The sequence below is a fragment of the Triticum urartu genome, chromosome 6 (genome assembly GCF_003073215.2).
Source record: "Triticum urartu cultivar G1812 chromosome 6, Tu2.1, whole genome shotgun sequence".
Lineage (NCBI taxonomy): Eukaryota > Viridiplantae > Streptophyta > Magnoliopsida > Poales > Poaceae > Triticum > Triticum urartu.
In genome coordinates, this window is record NC_053027.1 from 482,291,587 (window position 1) to 482,313,194 (window position 21,608).

Sequence of the window (21,608 nt, forward strand, 5' to 3'; positions counted from 1 at the left end):
GTGCTTCACTTATATCTTTTGAGTTATATAATTTTGCTCTAGTGCTTCACTTATATCTCTTAGAGCACGGTGGTGGATTTGTTTTATAGAAACTATTGATCTCTCATGCTTAACTTAGATTATTTTGAGAGTCTTAATAGCATGGTAATTTGCTTAATAATAAATATGCTTGGTATTCAAGATTTGTAAAACCTTCTTTTGAAGTGCGTTGAATACTAAGAAAAAAATTGATGCTTGATAATTGTTTTGAGATATGAGGATGGTGATATTAGAGTCATGCTAGTTGGGTAGTTGTGAATTTGAGAAATGCTTGTGTTAAAGTTTGTGATTCCCGTAGCATGCACGTATGGTGAACCATTATGTGATCAAGTCGGAGCATGATTTATTTATTGATTGTCTTCCTTATGAGTGGCGGTCGGGGACGAGCGATGGTCTTTTCCTACCAATCTATCCCCCTAGGAGCATGCGCGTAATACTTTTCTTTGATAACTTTTAGATTTTTGCAATAAGTATATGAGTTCTTTATGACTAATGTTGAGTTCATGGATTATACGCACTTTCCTTCCTTCCACCATTGCTAGCCTCTCTAATACCGCACACTTTTTGCTGATATCATACACCCACCAAATACCTTCCTCAAAACAGCCACCATACCTACCTATCATGGCATTTCCATAGCCATTCTGAGATATATTGCCATGCAACTTTCCACCGTTCCTTTCATTATGACACGCTCCATCATTGTCATATTACTAGCATGATCATGTAGTTGACATCGTATTTGTGGCAAAGCCACCGTTCATAATTCTTTCATACATGTCACTCTTGATTCATTGCATAAACCGGTACACCGCCGGAGGCATTCATATAGAGTCATATTTTGTTCTAAGTATTGAGTTGTAATTGTTGAGTTGTAAGAAAAATAAAAAGTGTGATGATCATCATTTTTAGAGCATTGTCGCAAGTGAGGAAAGTATGATGGAGACTATTATTCCCCCACAAGTCGGGTTGAGACTCCGGACGAAAAAAAAAAGAGAAAAAGAGGCCATAAAAAAGAGAAGGCCCAAAAAATGAGAGAAAAAGAGAGAAGGGACAATGTTACTATCCTTTTACCACACTTGTGCTTCAAAGTAGCACCATGATCTTCATGATAGAGAGTCTCCTATGTTGTCACTTTCATATACTAGTGGGAATCTTTCATTATAGAACTTGGCTTGTATATTCCAATGATGGGCTTCCTCAAAATGCCCTAGGTCTTCGTGAGCAAGCGAGTTGGATGCACACCCACTTAGTTTCTTTTGTTGAGCTTTCATATACTTATAGCTCTAGTGCATCCGTTGCATGGCAATCCCTACTCACTCACATCGATATCTATTGATGGGCATATCCATAGCTCGTTGATATGCCTAGTTGATGTGAGACTATCTTCACCTCTTTTTGTCTTCTCCACAACCACCATTCTATTCCATATATAGTGTTATATCCATGGCTCACGCTCATGTATTGCGTGAAGATCGAAAAAGTTTTGAAAATGTCAAAAGTATAAACAATTGCTTGGCTTGTCATCGGGGTTGTGCATGATTTAAATACTTTGTGTGGTGAAGATAGAGCATAGCCAGACTATATGATTTTGTAGCGATAGCTTTCTTTGGCCATGTTATTTTGCTTTGTTAGTATGCTTGAAGTATTATTATTTTTATGTCAATATGAACTTTTGTCTTGAATCTTTTGAATCCGAATATTCATACCACAATTAAGAAGATTTACATTGAAATTATGCCAAGTAGCACTCCGCATCAAAAATTCTGTTTTTATCATTTACCTACTCGAGGACGAGCAGGAATTAAGCTTGGGGATGCTTGATACGTCTCCAACGTATCTATAATTTTTGATTGCTCCATGCTATATTATCTACTGTTTTGGACATTATTGGGCTTTATTATCCACTTCTATATTATTTTTGGGACTAACCTATTAACCGGAGGCCCAGCCCAGAATTGCTGTTTTTTGCCTGTTTTAGGGTTCCGAAGAAAAGGAATATCAAACGGAGTCCAAACGGAATGAAACCTTCGGGAACGTGATTTTCTCACTGAATACAACTCAGGAGACTTGGACCCTACGTCAAGCCAATTAACAGGAGGCCACGAGGTAGGGGGGCGCGCCTGCCCCCCCCCCAGGCGCGCCCCCACCCTCGTGGGCCCCTGTTGCTGAAGGAAATATGCCCTAGAGGCACTAATAAAGTTATTATTTATTTCCTTATATCATGATAAATGTTTATTATTCATGCTAGAATTGTATTAATCGGAAACATAATACATGTGTGAATACATAGACAAACAGAGTGTCACTAGTATGCCTCTACTTGACTAGCTCGTTAATCAAAGATGGTTATGTTTCCTAACCATGGACAAAAGAGTTGTTATTTGATTAACGAGATCACATCATTAGTTGAATGATCTGATTGACATGACCCATTCCATTAGCTTAGCACCTGATCGTTTAGTATGTTGCTATTGCTTTCTTCATGACTTATACATGTTCCTATGACTATGAGATTATGCAACTCCCGTTTGCCGGAGGAACACTTTGGGTGCTACCAAACGTCACAACGTAACTGGGTGATTATAAAGGAGCATTACAGGTGTCTCCAAAGGTAGATATTGGGTTGGCGTATTTCGAGATTAGGATTTGTCACTCCGATTGTCGGAGAGGTATCTCTGGGCCCTCTCGGTAATGCACATCACATAAGCCTTGCAAGCATTGCAACTAATGAGTTAGTTGCAAGATGATGTATTACGGAACAAGTAAAGAGACTTGCCAGCAACGAGATTGAACTAGGTATAGGATACCGACGATCGAATCTCGGGCAAGTAACATACCGATGACAAAGGGAACAACGTATGTTGTTATGCGATCTGACCGATAAAGATCTTCGTAGAATATGTAGGAGCCAATATGGGCATCCAGGTCCCGCTATTGGTTATTGACCGGAGACATGTCTCGGTCATGTCTACATTGTTCTCGAACCCGTAGGGTCCGCACGCTTAAGGTTACGATGACAGTTATATTATGAGTTTAGGCATTTTGATGTACCGAAGGTTGTTCGGAGTCCCGGATGTGATCACGGACATGACGAGGAGTCTCGAAATGGTCGAGACGTGAAGATTGATATATTGGAAGCCTATGTTTGGATATCGGAAGTGTTCCGGGTGAAATCGGGATTTTACCGGAGTACCGGGAAGGTTACCGGAACCCTCCGGGAGCTAAATGGGCCATGATGGGCCTTGGTGGAAAAGAGAAGAGGCAGCCCTACATGGGCTGCGTGCCTCCCCCTTCCCCTAGTCCTATTAGGACTAGGAGAGGTGGCCGGCCCCCTCTCTCTCTTTTCCCCCTCCGCGAATCCTATTCCAACTAGGATTGGAGGGGAATCCTACTCCCAGAGGGAGTAGGACTCTCCTGGCGCGCCACACCTTGGCCGGCCAGCCTCCCCCCCTCTAGTCCTTTATATACTGAGGCAGAGGCACCCTAGAACACACAAGTTGATCCACGTGATCTATTCCTTAGCCGTGTGCAGTGCCCCCAGCCACCATATTCCTCGATAATACTGTAGCGGAGTTTAAGCGAAGCCCTACTGCTGTAGTGCATCAAGATCGTCACCACGCCGTCGTGCTGACGGAACTCTTCCCCGACACTTTGCTGGATCGGAGTCCAGGGATCGTCATCGAGCTGAACGTGTGCTCGAACTCGGAGGTGTCGTAGTTTCGGTGCTTGATCGGTTGGATCGTGAAGACGTACGACTACTTCCTCTACGTTGTGTCTACGCTTCCGCAGTCGGTCTGCGAGGGTACGTAGACGACACTCTCCCCCTCGTTCCTTTGCATCACCATGATCTTGCGTGTGCGTAGGAAAATTTTGAAATTACTACGAAACCCAACAGTGGCATCCGAGCCTAGGTTTTATGATTTGATGTTATGTGCACGATAGAACACAAGTGAGTTGTGGGCGATATAAGTCATACTGCCTACCAGCATGTCATACTTTGGTTCGGCGGTATTGTTGGACGAGACGACCCGGACCAACATTACGCGTATGCTTACGCGAGACCGGTTTCCCCGACGTGCTTTGCACATAGGTGGCTTGCGGGCGACAGTCTCTCCAACTTTAGTTGAACCGAGTGTGACTACGCCCGGTCCTTGCGAAGGTTAAAATGGAGTCTATTTGACAAACTATCATTGTGGTTTTGATGCGTAGGTGAGATTGGTTCTTACTTAAGCCCGTAGCAGCCACGTAAAACTTGCAACAACAAAGTAGAGGACGTCTAACTTGTTTTTGCAGGGCATGTTGTGATGTGATATGGTCAAGACATGATGCTAAATTTTATTGTATGAGATGATCATGTTTTGTAACCGAGTTATCGGCAACTGGCAGGAGCCATATGGTTGTCGCTTTATTGTATGCAATGCAATCATGATGTAATGCTTTACTTTATCACTAAGCGGTAGCGATAGTCGTGGAAGCATAAGATTGACGAGACGACAACAATGCTACGATGGAGATCAAGGTGTCGCGCCGGTGACGATGGTGATCATAACGGTGCTTCAGAGATGGAGATCACAAGCACAAGATGATGATGGCCATATCATATCACTTATATTGATTGCATGAGATGTTTATCCTTTTATGCATCTTATCTTGCTTTGATTGACGGTAGCATTATAAGATGATCTCTCACTAAATTATCAAGAAGTGTTCTCCCTGAGTATGCACCGTTGCCAAAGTTCGTCGTGCCCAGACACCACGTGATGATCGGGTGTGATAAGCTCTACGTCCATCTACAACGGGTGCAAGCCAGTTTTGCACACGCAGAATACTCAGGTTAAACTTGACGAGCCTAGCATATGCAGATATGGCCTCGGAACACGGAGACCGAAAGGTCGAGCGTGAATCATATAGTAGATATGATCAACATAGTAATGTTCACCGATGAAACTACTCCATCTCACGTGATGATCGGACATGGTTTAGTTGATTTGGATCACGTGATCACTTAGAAGATTAGAGGGATGTCTTTCTAAGTGGGAGTTCTTAAATAATATGATTAATTGAACTTTAATTTATCATGAACTTAGTCCTGGTGGTATTAGCATATCTATGTTGTAGATCAATAGCTCGCGTTGTTGCTTTCATATGTTTATTTTGATATGTTCCTAGAGAAAATTGTGTTGAAAGATGTTAGTAGCAATGATGCGGATTGGATCCGTGATCTGAGGTTTATCCTCATTGCTGCACAGAAGAATTATGTCCTTGATGCACCGCTAGGTGACAGACCTATTGCAGGAGCAGATACAGACGTTATGAACGTTTGGCTAGCTCAATATGATGACTACTTGATAGTTTAAGTGCACCATGCTTAACGGATTAGAATCGGGACTTCAAAGACGTTTTGAACGTCATGGACCATATGAGATGTTCCAGGAGTTGAAGTTAATATTTCAAGCAAATACCCGAGTTGAGAGATATGAAGTCTCCAACAAGTTCTATAGCTAAAAGATGGAGGAGAATCGCTCAACTAGTGAGCATGTGCTCAGATTGTCTGGGTACTACAATCGCTTGAATCAAGTGGGAGTTAATCTTCCAGATAAGATAGTGATTGACAGAATTCTCTAGTCACCATCACCAAGTTAGTAGAACTTCGTGATGAACTATAATATGCAAGGGATAACGGAAACAACTCCCAAGCTCTTCGTGATGCTGAAATCAACGAAGGTAGAAATCAAGAAAACATCAAGTGTTGATGGTTGACAAGATCACTAGTTTCAAGAAAAGGGCAGAGGGAAGAAGGGGAACTTCAAGAAGAACAGCAAGCAAGTTGCTGCTCAAGTGAAGAAGCCCAAGTCTGGTCCTAAGCCTAAGACTAAGTGCTTCTACTGCAAAGGGACTGGTCACTAGAAGCGGAACTACCCCAAGTGATTGGCGAATAAGAAGGATGGCAAAGTGAACATAAGTATATTTGATATACATGTTATTGATGTGTACTTTACTAGTGTTTATAGCAAACCCTCAGTATTTGATACTAGTTCAGTTGCTAAGATTAGTAACTCGAAACGGGAGTTGCAGAATAAACAGAGACTAGTTAAGGGTGAAGTGACGATGTGTGTTGGAAGTGGTTCCAAGATTGATATGATCATCATCGTACACTCCCTATAATTTCGGGATTAGTGTTGAACCTAAATAAGTGTTATTTGGTGTTTGCGTTGAGCATGAATGTGATTTGATCATGTTTATTGTAATACGGTTATTCATTTAAGTAAGAGAATAAATTGTTGTTCTGTTTATATGAATAAAACCTTATATGGTTACACACCCAATGAAAATAGTTCATTGGATCTCGATCGTAGTGATACACATAATCATAATATTGAAACCAAAAGATACAAATTTAATAATGATGGTGCAACTTATTTGTGGCACTGCCGTTTAGGTCATATTGGTGTAAAGCGCATGAAGAAACTCCATGTTGATGGGCTTTTGGAATCACTTGATTATGAATCAGTTGATGCTTGCGAACCATGCCTCATGGGCAAGATGACTAAGACTCTGTTCTTCGGAACAATGGAGCGAGCAACAGATTTGTTGGAAATCATACATACTGATGTATGTGGTCCGATGAATATTGAGGCTCGCGACAAGTATCATTATTTTCTGATCTTCACAGATGATTTGAGCAGATATGAGTATATCTACTTGATGAAACATAAGTCTGAAACATTTGAAAAGTTCAAAGAATTTCAGAGTGAAGTGAAAAATCATCGTAACAAGAAAATAAATTTTCTACGATCTGATCGTAGAGAAGAGTGTTTGAGTTACGAGTTTGGCCTTCAGTTAAAAACAATGTGAAATAGTTTCACTACTCATGCCACCTGGAACACCACAATGTAATGGTGTGTCCGAACGTCATAACCATACTTTATTAGATATGGTGCGATCTATGATGTTTCTTACCGATCTACCACTATCGTTTTGGGGTTATGCATTAAAGACAGTTGCATTCACGTTAAAAGGGCACCATCAAAATCCGTTGAGACGACGCCTTATGAACTGTGGTTTGGCAAGAAACCAAAGTTGTCGTTTCTGAAAGTTTGGGGCTGCGATGCTTATGTGAAAAAGCTTCAACCTGATAAGCTCGAACCCAAATCGGAGAAATGTGTCTTCATAGGATATCCAAAGGAAACTATTGGATACACCTTCTATCACAGATCCGAAGTCAAGACTTTTGTTGCTAAATTCGGAAACTTTCTGGAAAAGGAGTTTCTCTCGAAAGAAGTGAGTGGGAGGAAAGTAGAAAACTTGATAAGGTAATTGTACCTTCTCCCTTATTGGAAAGTAGTTCATCACAGAAATCTATTCTTGTGACTACTACACCAATTAGTGAGGAAGCTAATGATGATGATCATGTAACTTCAGATCAAGTTACTACTGAATCTCGTAGGTAAACCAGAGTGAGATCCGCACCAGAGTGGTACGGTAATCCTGTTCTGGAAGTCATGTTACTAGACCATGACGAACTTGCGAACTATGAGGAAGCGATGATGAGCCCAGATTCCGCTAAATGGTTTGAGGCCATGAAATCTGAGATATGATCCATGTATGAGAACAAAGTTTGGACTTTGGTTGACTTGCCCGTTGATCGGCAAGCAATTGAAAATAAATGGATCTTCAAGAGGAAGACAGATGCTGATAGTAGTGTTACTATCTATAAAGCTAGAATTGTCGCAAAAGGTTTTCGACAAGTTCAAGATGTTGACTACGATGAGAGTTTCTCACTTGTATCTATGCTTGAGTCTGTCTGAATCATGTTAGTAATTGCCACATTTTATGAAATCTGGCAAATGGATAAACAAAACTGCATTCCATAATGGATTTATTAAAGAAGAGTTGTATATGATGCAACCAGAAGGTTTTGTCAATCCTAAAGGTGCTAACAAAATATGCAAGCTCCAGCGATCCATGTATGGACTGGTGCAAGCATCTCGGAGATGGAATATACGCTTTGATAAGTTGATCAAAGCATATAGTTTTATACAGACTTGCGATGAAGACTGTATTTACAAGAAAGTGAGTGGGAGCACTACAGCATTTCTGATAAGTATATGTGAATGACATATTGTTGATCGGAAATAATGTAGAATTATTCTGTAAAGCATAAAGGAGTGTTTGAAAGGAGTTTTTCAAAAGAAAGACTTCGGTGAAGCTGCTTACATATTGAGCTTCAAGATCTATAGAGATAGATCAAGACGCTTGATAAGTTTTTTCAATGAGTACATACCTTGACAAGATTTTGAAGTAGTTCAAGAATGCAGCAGTCAAAGAAAAAGTTCTTTCCTGTATTACAAGGTGTGAAGTTGAGTAAGACTCAAAGCCCGACCACGGCAGAAGATAGAAAGAGAATGAAAGTCATTCCCTATGCCTCAGTCATAGGTTCTATAAAGTATGCCATGTTGTGTACCAGATCTATTGTATACCCTGCACTGATTTGGCAAGGGAGTACAATAGTGATCTAGGAGTAGATCACTGGACAGCGGTCAAGATTATCCTTAGTAGAATAAGGAAATATTTCTCGATTATGGAGGTGACAAAAGGTTCGTCGTAAAAAGTTACGCCGATGCAAGTTTTGACACGGATCTGGATGACTCTAAGTCTCGATCTAGATATATATTGAGAGTGGGAGCAATTAGCTAGAGTAGCTCCGTGCAGAGCATTGTAGACATAGAAAATTGCACATTGTAGACATAGAAAATTTGCAAAATACATACAGCTCTGGATGTGGCAGACCCATTGACTAAATTTCTCTCACAAGCAACATGATCACTCTTTGGGTGTTAATAACATAGCGATGTGAACTAGATTATTGACTCTATTAAACCCTTTGGGTGTTAGTCACATGGAGATGTGAACTAACCACATAAAATGTGAACTATTGGTGTTAAATCACATCACGATGTGAAATAGATATTGACTCTAGTGCAAGTGGGAGACTGAAGGAAATATGCCCTAAAGGCAATAATAATGTTGTTATTTATATTTCCTTATATCATGATAAATGTTTATTATTCATGCTAGAATTGTATTAACCGGAAACTTAATACATGTGTGAATACATAAACAAACAGAGTGTCACTAGTATGCCTCTACTTGACTAGCTCGTTAATCAAAGATGGTTAAGTTTCTAGCCATGGACAAAGAGTTGTCATTTGATAAGCGGGATCACATCATTAGAGAATGATGTGATTGACTTGACCCATCCATTAGCTTAGCACGGCACGATGATCATTACAGTTTCATTGCTACTGCTTTCTTCATAACTTATACATGTTCCTCAGACTATGAGATTATGCAACTCTCAAATACCGGAGGAACACCTTGTGTGCTATCAAACGTCACAATGTAACTGGGTGATTATAAAGATGCTCTACAGGTGTCTCCGATGGTGTTTGTTGAGTTGGCATAGATCAAGATTAGGATTTGTCACTCTGAGTATTGGAGAGGAATCTCTGGGCCCTCTCGGTAATGCACATCACTATAAGCCTTGCAAGCAATGTGACTAATGAGTTAGTTACGGGATGATGCATTACGGAACGAGTAAAGAGACTTGCCGATAACAAGATTGAACTAGGTATTGAGATACCGACGATCGAATCTCGGGCAAGTAACATACCGATGACAAAGGGAACAACGTATATCGTTATGCGGTTTGACCGATAAAGATATTCGTAGAATATGTAGGAACCAATATGAGCATCCAGGTTCCGCTATTGGTTATTGACTGGAGAGGAGTCTCGGTCATGTCTACATAGTTCTCGAACCCGTAGGGTCCGCACGCTTAACGTTCTGTGACGATTTGTATTATGAGTTATGTGATTTGATGACCGAAGTTTTTTCGGAGTCCCGGATGAGATCGGGGACATGACGAGGAGTCTCGAAATGGTTGATACGTAAAGATCGATATATTGGAAGGCTATATTCGGACATCGGAAAAGTTCCGAGTGATTCGGGTATTTTTCGGAGTACCGAAGAGTTACGAGAATTCGTATTGGGCCTTAATGGGCCATACGGGAAAGGAGAGAAAGGCCTCAAGGGTGGACGCGCCCCTTCCCCATGGACTAGTCCGAATTGGACTAGGGAAAGGGGGCGCCCCTTTCCTTCCATATCCTTCTCCCTTCCCTTTTTCCTATTCCATGTGGGAGGTGGAATCCTACTAGGACTAGGGAGTCCTAGTAGGATTCCACACTTTGGGCGTGCCCTATGAGGGCCAGCCTCCTCCTCCCTCCATCCTTTATATACGTGGCCAGGGGGCACCCCATAGACAGACAAGTTGATCATTGATCCCTTAGCCATGTGCGGTGCCCCCCTCCACCATAATCCACCTCGGTCATATCATAGCGGTGCTTAGGCGAAGCCCTGTTCCGGTAGCATCATCATCACCGTCATCACGCCGTCGTGCTGACGAAGCTCTCCCTCGACACTGTACTGCATCGTGAGTTCGTGGGACATCACCGAGCTGAAGCTGTGAAGATCGCGGAGGTGTCGTACGTTCGGTACTAGGATCGGTCGATCGTGAAGACGTACGACTACATCAACCGCATTGTCATAATGCTTCCGCTTACGGTCTACGAGGGTACGTAGAAGATACTCTCCCCTCTCGTTGCTATGCATCACCATGATCTTGCGTGTGCGTAGGAATTTTTTTGAAATTACTGTGTTCCCCAACATTCCCAAGTGAGGCAAGTCCTTCGTGGGCGATGGCCATGGTGGGATAGACAAGGTTGCTTCTTCGTGGACCCTTCGTGGGTGGACCCCCCCCCCCCCCCCCGTGGACTCGTGCAACCGTTACCCTTCGTGGGTTGAAGTCTCCATCAACGTGGATGTACGATAGCACCACCTATCCGAACCACGCCAAAAATCTCCGTGTCTCCAATTGCGTTTGCACACTCCAATCCCATCCCTTTACTTTCTTGCAATTTGCATGCTTTACTTTCCGCTGCTCATATACTCTTGCCATGCTTGCTTGAAATGTATTGTGAATGTTTAAACTTGTGCTAAAACTCCACCTTAACTTCAAGAACTTAAAAATTGCTACTTTTCTTTGTTGAGGGTCTAATCACCCCCCTCTATACACCTCTTCTCGATCCTTTCACATACAATCAAAAAGTGCATGGCAACCTTTGCTTCCCTCTGCGAAGGGCCTATCTTTTACTTTTATGCAAGAGTCAAAGTACCTCTCTATTTCTTTTTATTTTTCTCTTTTGGCAAGCACCATGTGGTGAGGAAAGACCTAGGCACATATATCCAGTTGGATATGGTGGGCATGAGTTTTTATTGTTGACATCACCCTTGAGGTGAATACGTTGGGAGGCGAAACTATAGGCCCCTATCTTTCTATGTGTCCGGTTTAAACTTTTTGCTCATGTTGTGTATGCGGTGAGTGTTAGCAATCATAGAAGACTATATGATGGTTGAGTATGTGGACTTGCCAAAAGGCTCCGATACGTGACCCTTCCTGAAAAGGTGATGAATTGTAGTTGCAAAGTTGACTGAGAACATAGTTTGTTGGTTTTCAATAGAGTTTGTGCTTTATACTTTGATGTTGTGATGAATTGTTACTTATCCATGAGAATTTTATGACAAAAAGTTTATAATAAAGTTTGTTATTGTTATAATAATATACATGATGCCTCTATGTTCGTATTTTGTTTTATCGGCACCTCTCTCTCTAAGCATGTGGACATGTTTTTCGCTTGAGGACAAGCGAGGTCTAAGCTTGGGGGAGTTGATACGTCCATTTTGCATCATGTTTTCCTACTGTTATTTATGATGTTTTATGCATAATAATGCTCTACGGAGTAATTCTAATGCCTTTTCTCTCATAATATACAAGGTTCACACAAAGAGGAAGAATATCGGCAGCTGGAATTTTGGAGCTGAAAAAGCTACGTCAGGCCACCAATTCTGCACAACTCCAAATGAGCTGAAACTCCATGGAGAATTTTATGGAATATTTAAGAATTATTGGAGCAAATAACTACCAGAGGGGGCCCACCGGGTGGGCACAACCCACCTGGGTGCGCCAGGGCCCCCAGGCGCGCCCTGGTGGGTTGTGCCCTCCTCGGCCCACCTCCGGTGCCCCTCTTCTGGTATATAAGTCATTTTGACCTAGAAAAAATAAGAGGAGGACTTTCGGGACGAAGCGCCACCTTCTCGAGGCAGAACTTGGGCAAGAGCACTTTTGCCCTCCGGCAGAGCGATTCCGCCGGGGGAACTTCCCTCCCGAAGGGGGAAATCATCGTCATCATCATCACCAACAACTCTCCCATCTTGGGGAGGGCAATCTCCATCAACATCTTCAACAGCACCATCTCCTCTCAAACCCTAGTTCATCTCTTGTGTTCAATCTTTATACCGGAACCTTAGATTGGTGCTTGTGGGTGACTAATAGTGTTGATTATATCTTTTAGTTGATTATTATATGGTTTATTTGGTGAAAGATTATATGTTCAGATCCATTATGCTATTTAATACCCCTCTGATCTTGAGCATGATTATCATTTGTGAGTTTTTACTTTTGTTCTTGAGGTCACGGGAGAAATCTTGTTGCGAGTAATCATGTGAATTTGATATGTGTTCGATATTTTGATGGTATGTATGTTGTGATTCTCTTAGTGGTGTCATGTGAGCGTCGACTACATGGCACTTCACCATATTAGGGCTTAAGGGAATGCATTGTGGAGTAGTTATTAGATGATGGGTTGCGAGAGTGACAAAAGCTTAAACCATAGTTTATGCGCTACTTCGTAAGGGACTGATTTGGATCCAAAAGTTTAATGTTATGGTTAGATTTTATCTTAATACTTTTCTCTTAGTTGTGGATGCTTGCGAGGGGGTTAATCATAAGTAGGAGGTTTGTTCAAGTAAGAACAACACCTAAGCACCGCTCCACCCACATATCAAATTATCAAAGTAGCGAATATGAATCAAACCAACATGATGAAAGTGACTAGATAAAATTCCCGTGTATCCTCAAAAACGCTTTGCTTATCATAAGAGACTGTTTTATCCTGTCCTTTGCCACAAAAGGATTGCGCTACCTTGCTGCATATTATTTGTCGTTACCGTTACTTTCTCGTTACAAAATATCTTACTATCAAACTACTCGTTATTTATAATTTCAGTGGTTATAGAGAATACTTTGCTAAAAATCACTTGTCATTTCCTTCTGCTCCTTGTTGGGTTCGACACTCTTACTTATCGAAAGGACTACGATTGTTCCCCTATACTCGTGGGTCATCAATAGCACATAAGGTATTCCTCCGGTATCCGGGAGTTGCATGATCTCATAGTCGAAGGAATACGTATTTGACATTAAGAAAGCAATAGCAATAAACTGAACGATCAAATGCTAAGCTAATGGATGGGTCTTGTCCATCACATCATTCTCCTAATGATGTGATATCCTTATCAAGTGACAACACATGTCCATGGTTAGGAAATCTTAACCATCTTTGATCAACGGGCTAGTCTAGTAGAGGCTTACTAGGGACATGGTATTTTTTATGTATCCGCACATGTATTTAAGTTTCCGATCAATACAATTCTAGCATGAATAATAAACCTTTATATTGAATAAGGAAATATAATAATAACAACTTTATTATTGTCTCTAGGGCATATTTCCATCATATACCCCTTACTTGAACATGGTGCTTTATACTATATATAATTATCCAACGATGTATATCCATCCTATAATGTTTGAGTAGATTCTTGAGAAGACTTTCCTGATTTATCCTTCTCCTTGGTTATCAAGCCTCCAATAGGAGAAGAATCCCAAGGGATTAACCAAGACCTCCATAACCATAGAATTGGGAAAATATCTACCTCTCAAGACCCCTCTTCTCTTAAAGATTAGGGGAAATCTTAACTTGCTTCTTTTCCCTTTGTTGTTTGTGAATCTTGATGTACTCCCTTCGTCCTGAATAACTTGTCATAGAAATAGATAAAAAGAATGTATCTAGAACTAAAATACGTCTAGATACATCCATTTCTGCGACGAGTAATTCCAGACGGAGGGAGTTTCTCTTTACTTTGGATGAATTGAGAGCACATGTTTGATGTGAACCTTGTTCATTAGTGTTACCTGTCTTGTGTTTTGTTTTGTTCTTTGTGATTTCTCCTTTGCCACCTCCAAATTGTGAAGATTGGGACAACCCAATGGCATTGCCTTGCATCATATAGCATGGAGGAAGCACTATAAACAAACACTTGTAGTTCAACACTCTACATCAACCATAATCCTCCCAAAGAACCTCTCGAAGAACTACAATATTGGGTACCAAGCATGGCTGATCGATGCACCACCAAGTTAGCCTCTACTAGGCAATTCTCAAATCTCATCACGAAAAGAACACAATCTTGATGTAATGCAACAGCCTCATCCGGTGACCGGATATTACCTCCGGTTTGCGTAGTGTTGATTGGCATCGGGAAGTTCGAACTGATCACCAGTTGCATCCCAAATTGCTTGCTATCGTCGTCATAGTCTTGGTAAACTTGCTTCCTTTTGATTGACCAAATTCAGAGACTGTGTGTCAGCAAATTTGCATGACATGGACCATGACTCTTGGATACATTTCTTCAAGCATAAGAACTCTTGGTCTTGGAGTTGAAACTAGGACAGAAAGCAACATGGGCCTATGCAGCAAACACAGGATGACATACTTATTATTTTTACTACGGGAAAGCGCATCGGCAGCCCAGTACGTTGGCCGAACCAATAGCAAGCCCACTTATAGATACCTCAAGGGACGAAAAAGGCCCTAAACATGCACAGGCACCTTTCCCTTCTCCTCGTTGCTGTCGAGTTTGATGCCCTTGTACCACATCGCGCAGGCCACGTACACGGCGAGGTCGACGAGCGAGAGCGCCGCGAGGAGGAAGTAGAACCTGTCGAGGTGGCCGGAGTTGAGGTTACCCGGGATCCACCCAGGCCTCCTGTCGCCGGCGGTGAGGCTGGTCACCACGCTGACCAGCATGATGCTCACGTAGTTCCCGAGCGAGATGGACGCCATGCACAGCGAGCTGCCGAAGCTCTTGACGCCGTCGGGCGCCTGCCCGTTGAAGAACTCCAGCTGCCCGACGTACATGAACACCTCCGAAGCCCCGATCAGCGCGTACTGCGGCACCTGCCACAGCACGCTCAGGGAGCTCGGCTGGTCCGGCGCAGCCACCCGCTTCAGCCGCTCCACCTCCACCACGCCCGCCACCACCATCGCCCCCATGCCGATCACGAGCCCGACGCCCATGCGCTGCAGCTCCGTCAGACCCTGCGGGTTCCCGGACAGCCTCGCCATGACCGGCACCAGCACGCGCCGGTAGATGGCGATGAACGCCAGCACGCTGAGGATGTCGAACACCGACATGCTCGCGGCCGGCACGTGGAACGACCCAATGTTGGTGTTCATGGTGGTCCCTTGCTCCACGAACAGCGACGCCATCTGCGTGAACACCACGGAGTAGACGATGGTGCACATCCAGATGGGCAGCATCTTGAGGATGCACTTCACCTCCTCCACCTGCGTCACGGTGCAGAGCCGCCACGGGTCCTTCATCCTCTCCGGCTCGCAGTAGTCCTCCTCGGTGACCGTCGCGGCCTTGTCAAGGTACCTGAGCTGGTCACTGTGCATGATCTTCCGGATGCCGGACTCCTTGTAAGACTCGTGGCCGTCCAGCTCGTGGAGCAGCTCGCCGCGGGTGGGCGCGTGGTCTCGCCACTTGCGGCACGCGGCGACGAGCACCTGCGCGATGCGGGTGAGCGGGTTGCCGGTGGGCTTGAAGTAGCGGTAGTTGGGGGTGCCGAGGAGGAAGAGCACGAGCGCCAGCGCCGCCGCGCCCGCCGAGACCCAGAAGCCCATGACCCACTGCCCGGCGTCCTCGTAGTACACCAGGACCGTGTTGGAGAAGATGGAGCCCACGTTGAGCGCCAGGTAGAAGTAGCTGAAGAAGGCCACCTTGGAGCGCGCCTCGTCGGGGTCCGTCTCGTCGAACTGGTCCGAGCCCAGCGTGGCGATGGACGGCTGGTACCCGCCGTTGCCGAACGCGATCATGTACGTCGACAGGTAGAAGAGCGCGATCCCCGCCGTCGACGGCGGGTCACAGTGCGTCTCCACGTCGCCGCACCCGGTGGGCTTCACCAGCAGGAACCACGACGCCAGTGACAGTATCACAAGTCCCTGGCCATCACAAGTTCAGATCAGAACAACACACGCAACCAATCCAAACAAAAATGATCTTGTGCTACGATCCATCCGAGCTGCATACCGTGACATAGATCATCTGGAAGATGGCGCAGGTGATGTAGCGGCCCCAGTAGGAGTCGCTCATGAAGGCGCCGATGAGGGAGAAGATGTAGACGGTGCCGGTCCATTTGCTGATGCTGTTGGCCGCCTCGGCGTTGTCCTGGTGGAGCACCCGCCGGAGGAACACCACCAGGTTCACCCCGACGCCGAAGAAGGCGCATGTTACAAGCGCATAGTTAACTGCATCACCACCAACAGCACAAGAAATCTCGATCAGAATCCAGATCCAGTTAGCTCATAGACAAAAACAGAGGGTCTGTGGCATATGATCGAAGAACAACATCAAATAAAGCAAGGCTTTACCTAGCAGCAGGATGGAAGATTTCCATTTCCCAGTGTTTGCTTTGACTGCTGGGTTTCCTCGCCTGTCCATCGACCCATCTTCAGTGACGGGCGATATGCTCTTCGGATCGACGGTGCTTGGAGCCATCGCCTCGATCATCCGGTGAATTCTCTGAACCTTCTTCGCCTTCCGGCTGCTCCATCACAAAATTCAGAAAAGTAAATTACAAAGATAATCTTTGAGATTCCTAACCAATACTACTCCAGTATTCTAGTATTTCAGTATTTTACATACGTCTAACTGGTTGGCTGCGGTGTAGATGCAGCCCGCTTATCACTACTTACTTTATACGAAATGTTGGCGTGCATATTGCGACATTTTCAGCGTGCAATCATACTGGAAATATGTTATGCCCCACACGATACGCACCTTGTTTGTTTTGTCCGGTCCTGCAGGAAGTTCCGTCGATACTTCTTTGTGTGAGGCTTGAAAAGGCGGCTGGATTAGTTCAACCTGCGAGTACAGCTCATGTCAGGGATGAAACCATGCGAGCACTGCCAAAGTATACTTCCTTTTCTTCTCTTTTTCTTAAGAAAAAGACACCATTTCGACCAGCATGATCAGTTAGCATATAAACAGATCAGACAAAGTGGAGACGGTGGCGCGCTTATCGCCATGCACTGTCTGATCTCCGCTCAGAAGCGTGTATACTACTGGTACTTTTTTCTCTTTTTTCTGAAGAAGAAACATATATATCCATCCAAGACTACATTTAGGGCATAAACCTGTAGGGTCCCACGTGTGGCACGTGCATAGGATCCCACCTCTCTTGAGAGCGGTGAGTATAGTTCTCCTATATGCTTTTGCACAGCACAGCAGCGCTCGAATCTAGCTAAACCAGTCCATCGGAGAATGGTGAAATGAAGATCCAAGCATGAGCTGATATCGCCGCATGCATGATGGTACACCGTACATGTACTCGCGGTAACGAGGAGACAACAGCGACCATGCACTGCACACATGTATACTAATAGTACCATATACCTTCGTTGATGAAGCCTCCGGTGCAGGAACGCAGCTCCTTCTCCGGCGACGGGGACGACGAGCGCTTCAGAAAGGAAACGGCCACGGCGCCTAAGACGGGGACGAGCGCCACCTCTAGCCCGGACGACACCTCGACGACGGAACCGGGCAGGCCTCCAGACATTTACAGAGCAAAACCGCACCACGTACGGCGAGATCGCCTGCTTGCTCTCACCGGCGGGCGAGCAGACGGAGACGGGGAAGAAGAAGGGAATGGGTGGTGTGCTTGTGAGGTGAGCCGGGGGCGGGGTGGCCGCGTATTTATGGGCGCGCGCGGCGGCAGTGGTGCGGTGCTCACCGATTAGGCGGAGTCGCGGTGTTGGTGACCAGTACGTTTTGGTTTTCTCCTGCGGGGGGAAGGAAAGGAGCCGGCCGACACATGTGGCAGCGTGCATGGCCCGTGACAGCTGGTTTCTCGACTGCTTTTCCCGGAGATCCTGTGATTGTGAGCCAGCTGCGGCTCCATCGGAACGGCCTTAGCCACACGAAAGTTACGGTGCGGCGCACGTAACTTGCTTGTGGCCGTGAGCGCGGGGAGATTTTACCATATTTGGACCATTATTTTCCGCTTGGCTCCCCTCTCGCGACCACGGCGACTCCACGCCTCTCGCCCACCATTGTCGACACCTCCGTAGATCTAGCCACTCAAATCACACGGTATGCCTCCGCGTCGGCGATGTCTGCGAATGGCGACCACGGCCGCACCCCCCTCCCCCCTCGCCTGCCCCTCCACATCCTCGAATCCTTCCCGAAGATAGTGAGATTGATCTCACCGGTTCCACAGGGGATACTCATGGCGACCGGGGCCCGGGGGTGGGTGGAGCGGGCAACCAGGATTCGCGACGCCACCGCGGCGTGGATCTGACGCGTGCAGTAGTGGAAGGCGGCAGATCAGGCGGTGACGGCGGCGATAGATCCGAGTGTAAGGTCCGCTGCGATGAGATATGCAGAGAGTTGCCAGAAAAGAGCAGATCTGGAGCAGAGGATTTTGGTGAGGGTGATCTACGACGAGGCCACAACGGAGGAAAGGGCAAGGATGCCCGCCTTCCCGCACTCCCCGTCGGCTGCGTTTGTTCTGTGGGCGAGGGCGGAGACAAAATCAGAGGAATCCCGGAGGGCGCTGCGGTGGGAATGCTTGCTGGGAGTGATGCCGTCGGGTGCACCATTGCAGCTCTCGTTCTCGCCGCCAGAGACCAGTCGTGTTTGAGCCCATCTCCACTGGCGGGGGCTGCCATTTCCTTCCCCGGTGACTTCCCGCCGGTGGCCTTCATTCATTGGCCGAGGGGGTAGTGGCGCTCGAACGACCCGAGAAGGAAGGCGCGTTGGATTTCCATGGTGGGATTGAGCTCAGATTGACCGCCGAAGCCGGAGACAGTGGACCTGTTGTTGTATTTGTCGCCAGAGAGCCGAGTGTATCTGGGATGGGCACAGACAAAGTCTCTGACTATGGAGATCTTCGGATGAACAAGAGAATCATGTTTGATCCTGGGGGTTGCTTATCAAACTCTAAAACTGAAGAGGAGTCTATTTTAAAGGAAACAAAGACGAGGGGAAGATTTTGGGCACTTGAGCAAATTGAGGATGAAGAGGTTAACTCTGCAATTGAAGACACAGAACATCGAAATCCTTACCTAGCCACTCTGGCAAATGCTTTTGCCTGTGCCAAACAAGTGAAGAAGATTGACAAGAGAAAGGGGAAGATACTGAAATGCAATGGACAGACTGATAAAAAATGTTGCAACAGGGACAGAGCGCTTGAAGATAAAAACAGGCAAGTAAACTTCCCTTCGTGTAGTGGGAATAATAGGAGACCATCTGCAAGGTGTGGTTTGATCCAGGATGATCGACGGTATCAAATTTTCAGAGGAAGGAGAGTGGATTTAGGAAATGGAGCTGAACCCAATTGGATGCATTGGAGGTGTGTAGAGAGATTTGGGAATTCATCAGCACACAAACTGATAGATGCCCCTCTCTCAGTATGATCTCCAGCACGTTGTGAGGGTGAAACAGGGGATGATTGCGAATTTTCGGGAGATTGTTTTATCTCAATTCGAACTCTGAAACGGACTGGGCTTAATAAAGAAACGGGCCAAATTAAAGGAGTTTATGGGCTGGAGGGGGGAAAAGTAGGCCAAAAAGTGGGGAAAACTTTAGGCCTGCAGAAAAAGGGGGTTATATACGCCCAACCTAGGTCCTGGGTGTTGAGACGACCCAATTCCTACAGTCTAGGGTTTCCCACTTATGGTGCTCGCTCCCCTCCGCCGCCGCAAATACCAGCTGCCCTCGATTCCCGAAGATGGTTGATTGTTTCGATCCAGGAAGAGGTGGCGGTGGAAGAGGTACTGAGAGAGGAAATAACTGGAGGCTGTGATGAATTATGGAAGGGATGCACAATTTGATAGGCAAGATCAGGGCTACCATGTCCACCCTCGACCCCCCTTCAGAAATTTCCAAGGTGATCAATTTCAGAACCACTTTGGTAGAGAGAACTTTGGCAACTGGAATCGTGAGGGTGGTGGCCGTGACATGCGTCGGTTTTAGTATAAATCAACATCTCGGACCAATGTGCCTCCTACCGCCAGCAGTTACCAGCAGAAGTCTAGCACTGCAACAAAAAGTGGGGGAGGGGTGACAGTGATATTCAGGCATCCAAAGCAATCTCTGTAGGAGGAGTTCTGAATGGTAATCAAGGCGCTGCGGGAGGGGGTGGAAAACAAACAACAGGCAACTGACAAGATCGTCTGTCACAAATGTGGTGAGAAGGGTCATAACTCCAAGGGGTGTGAAGCTAAATTCAAATGTTCCATCTATACTAAAGACACACACATAGCTGAATTCTGTGCATGGTTGCATCAGAAAAAACCAGTGGCATCTTTGATGGGTTTTGGAGGAGAAGGACTAGGCATTTTTGTGGCAGATCATGCAAAAGAGTTACCTGGGAATAATAAAAATAATGCAGTAGATTTGGTCAGGCTCAGAGATGGCTGTGATTTGGAAATTGATTCAGATGATCTTATCAAAAGCTTGGCAAAAACCTTACCTCTGGAGGTGGGATTGGAAAGCAAAGAAAGTGTCTGATGGAGTTTTTCTGGTAAATTTCCCATCTGTTGCAAGGATCAATGAGGCTGCCATTTATGACTGGGTCCCTCTGAAAGGTGGAAACATAATGGTCAAAGTGAAAGTATGGAATGATGATATTATGGCTATTGGTAAACTAGCATTGATATGGGTCAGAGCTAAGGGGGTACCAAAAACAATGAAAAATTATCAGGGGCTTTGTGAGATTGGATCAATGATTGGATATGTACAAATTGTTGACATGGATCTGGTAAACAAAAGTGGTCTTGTCAGGCTGAAGATTGTTGTGGTGGATCACACCAAAATCCCCAGATGGAATAAGCTGACAACTCCAAATCTCATGGTTTACAGAATTTTCTTTGAGGTGGAAGAGGTTTTAGATGAAGGATGGACCAAACTAGAAGATGAACTATCACAAGGATATGAGGAGTGGATGGATTTCCAACATGAGGAGGATGAAAATAAAGAGGCAAAGAAAGCAAAAAAAAAGATGCAAATGTGGCAATCTGTGCAAGTACTAGAACCAGGATGGCACTAGAAGACAGAGAGGCTGCTATTAAAGAGCAAGAGGCTGCTGATAAGCTACTATACAATAGGAATCTGGATATTGAGAAACTCAATAAAACTAATGAAGATATAGGCTCTACATCAGTTAATGAAGAGGGAGAGAAAGGAGGAGGATGAGATGCAAAAGGATGATTCAGAAGAGAAAGCTAATGAGGAAGAACCTTCTCAGTCTGTGAGTCTTGGCACAA

At 45.0% G+C, this 21,608-nt stretch overlaps 1 protein-coding gene across 1 annotated transcript; it reads right to left on the reverse strand.

Annotated features, from left to right (window-relative positions):
• Positions 1-14,593: 14,593 nt before the first annotated feature.
• Positions 14,594-18,068, reverse strand: LOC125514396 (protein NRT1/ PTR FAMILY 7.3-like). The gene is made up of 5 exons (XM_048679708.1): positions 17,737-18,068; positions 17,122-17,205; positions 16,713-16,885; positions 16,372-16,589; positions 14,594-16,283 (listed from the first exon to the last, which is right to left on the reverse strand). The coding sequence occupies exons 3-5, from the start codon at positions 16,849-16,851 to the stop codon at positions 14,871-14,873; spliced, it is 1,770 nt and encodes a 589-aa protein (XP_048535665.1). The 5' UTR covers positions 16,852-16,885; positions 17,122-17,205; positions 17,737-18,068; the 3' UTR covers positions 14,594-14,870.
• Between the last annotated feature and the right edge of the window lie 3,540 nt (positions 18,069-21,608).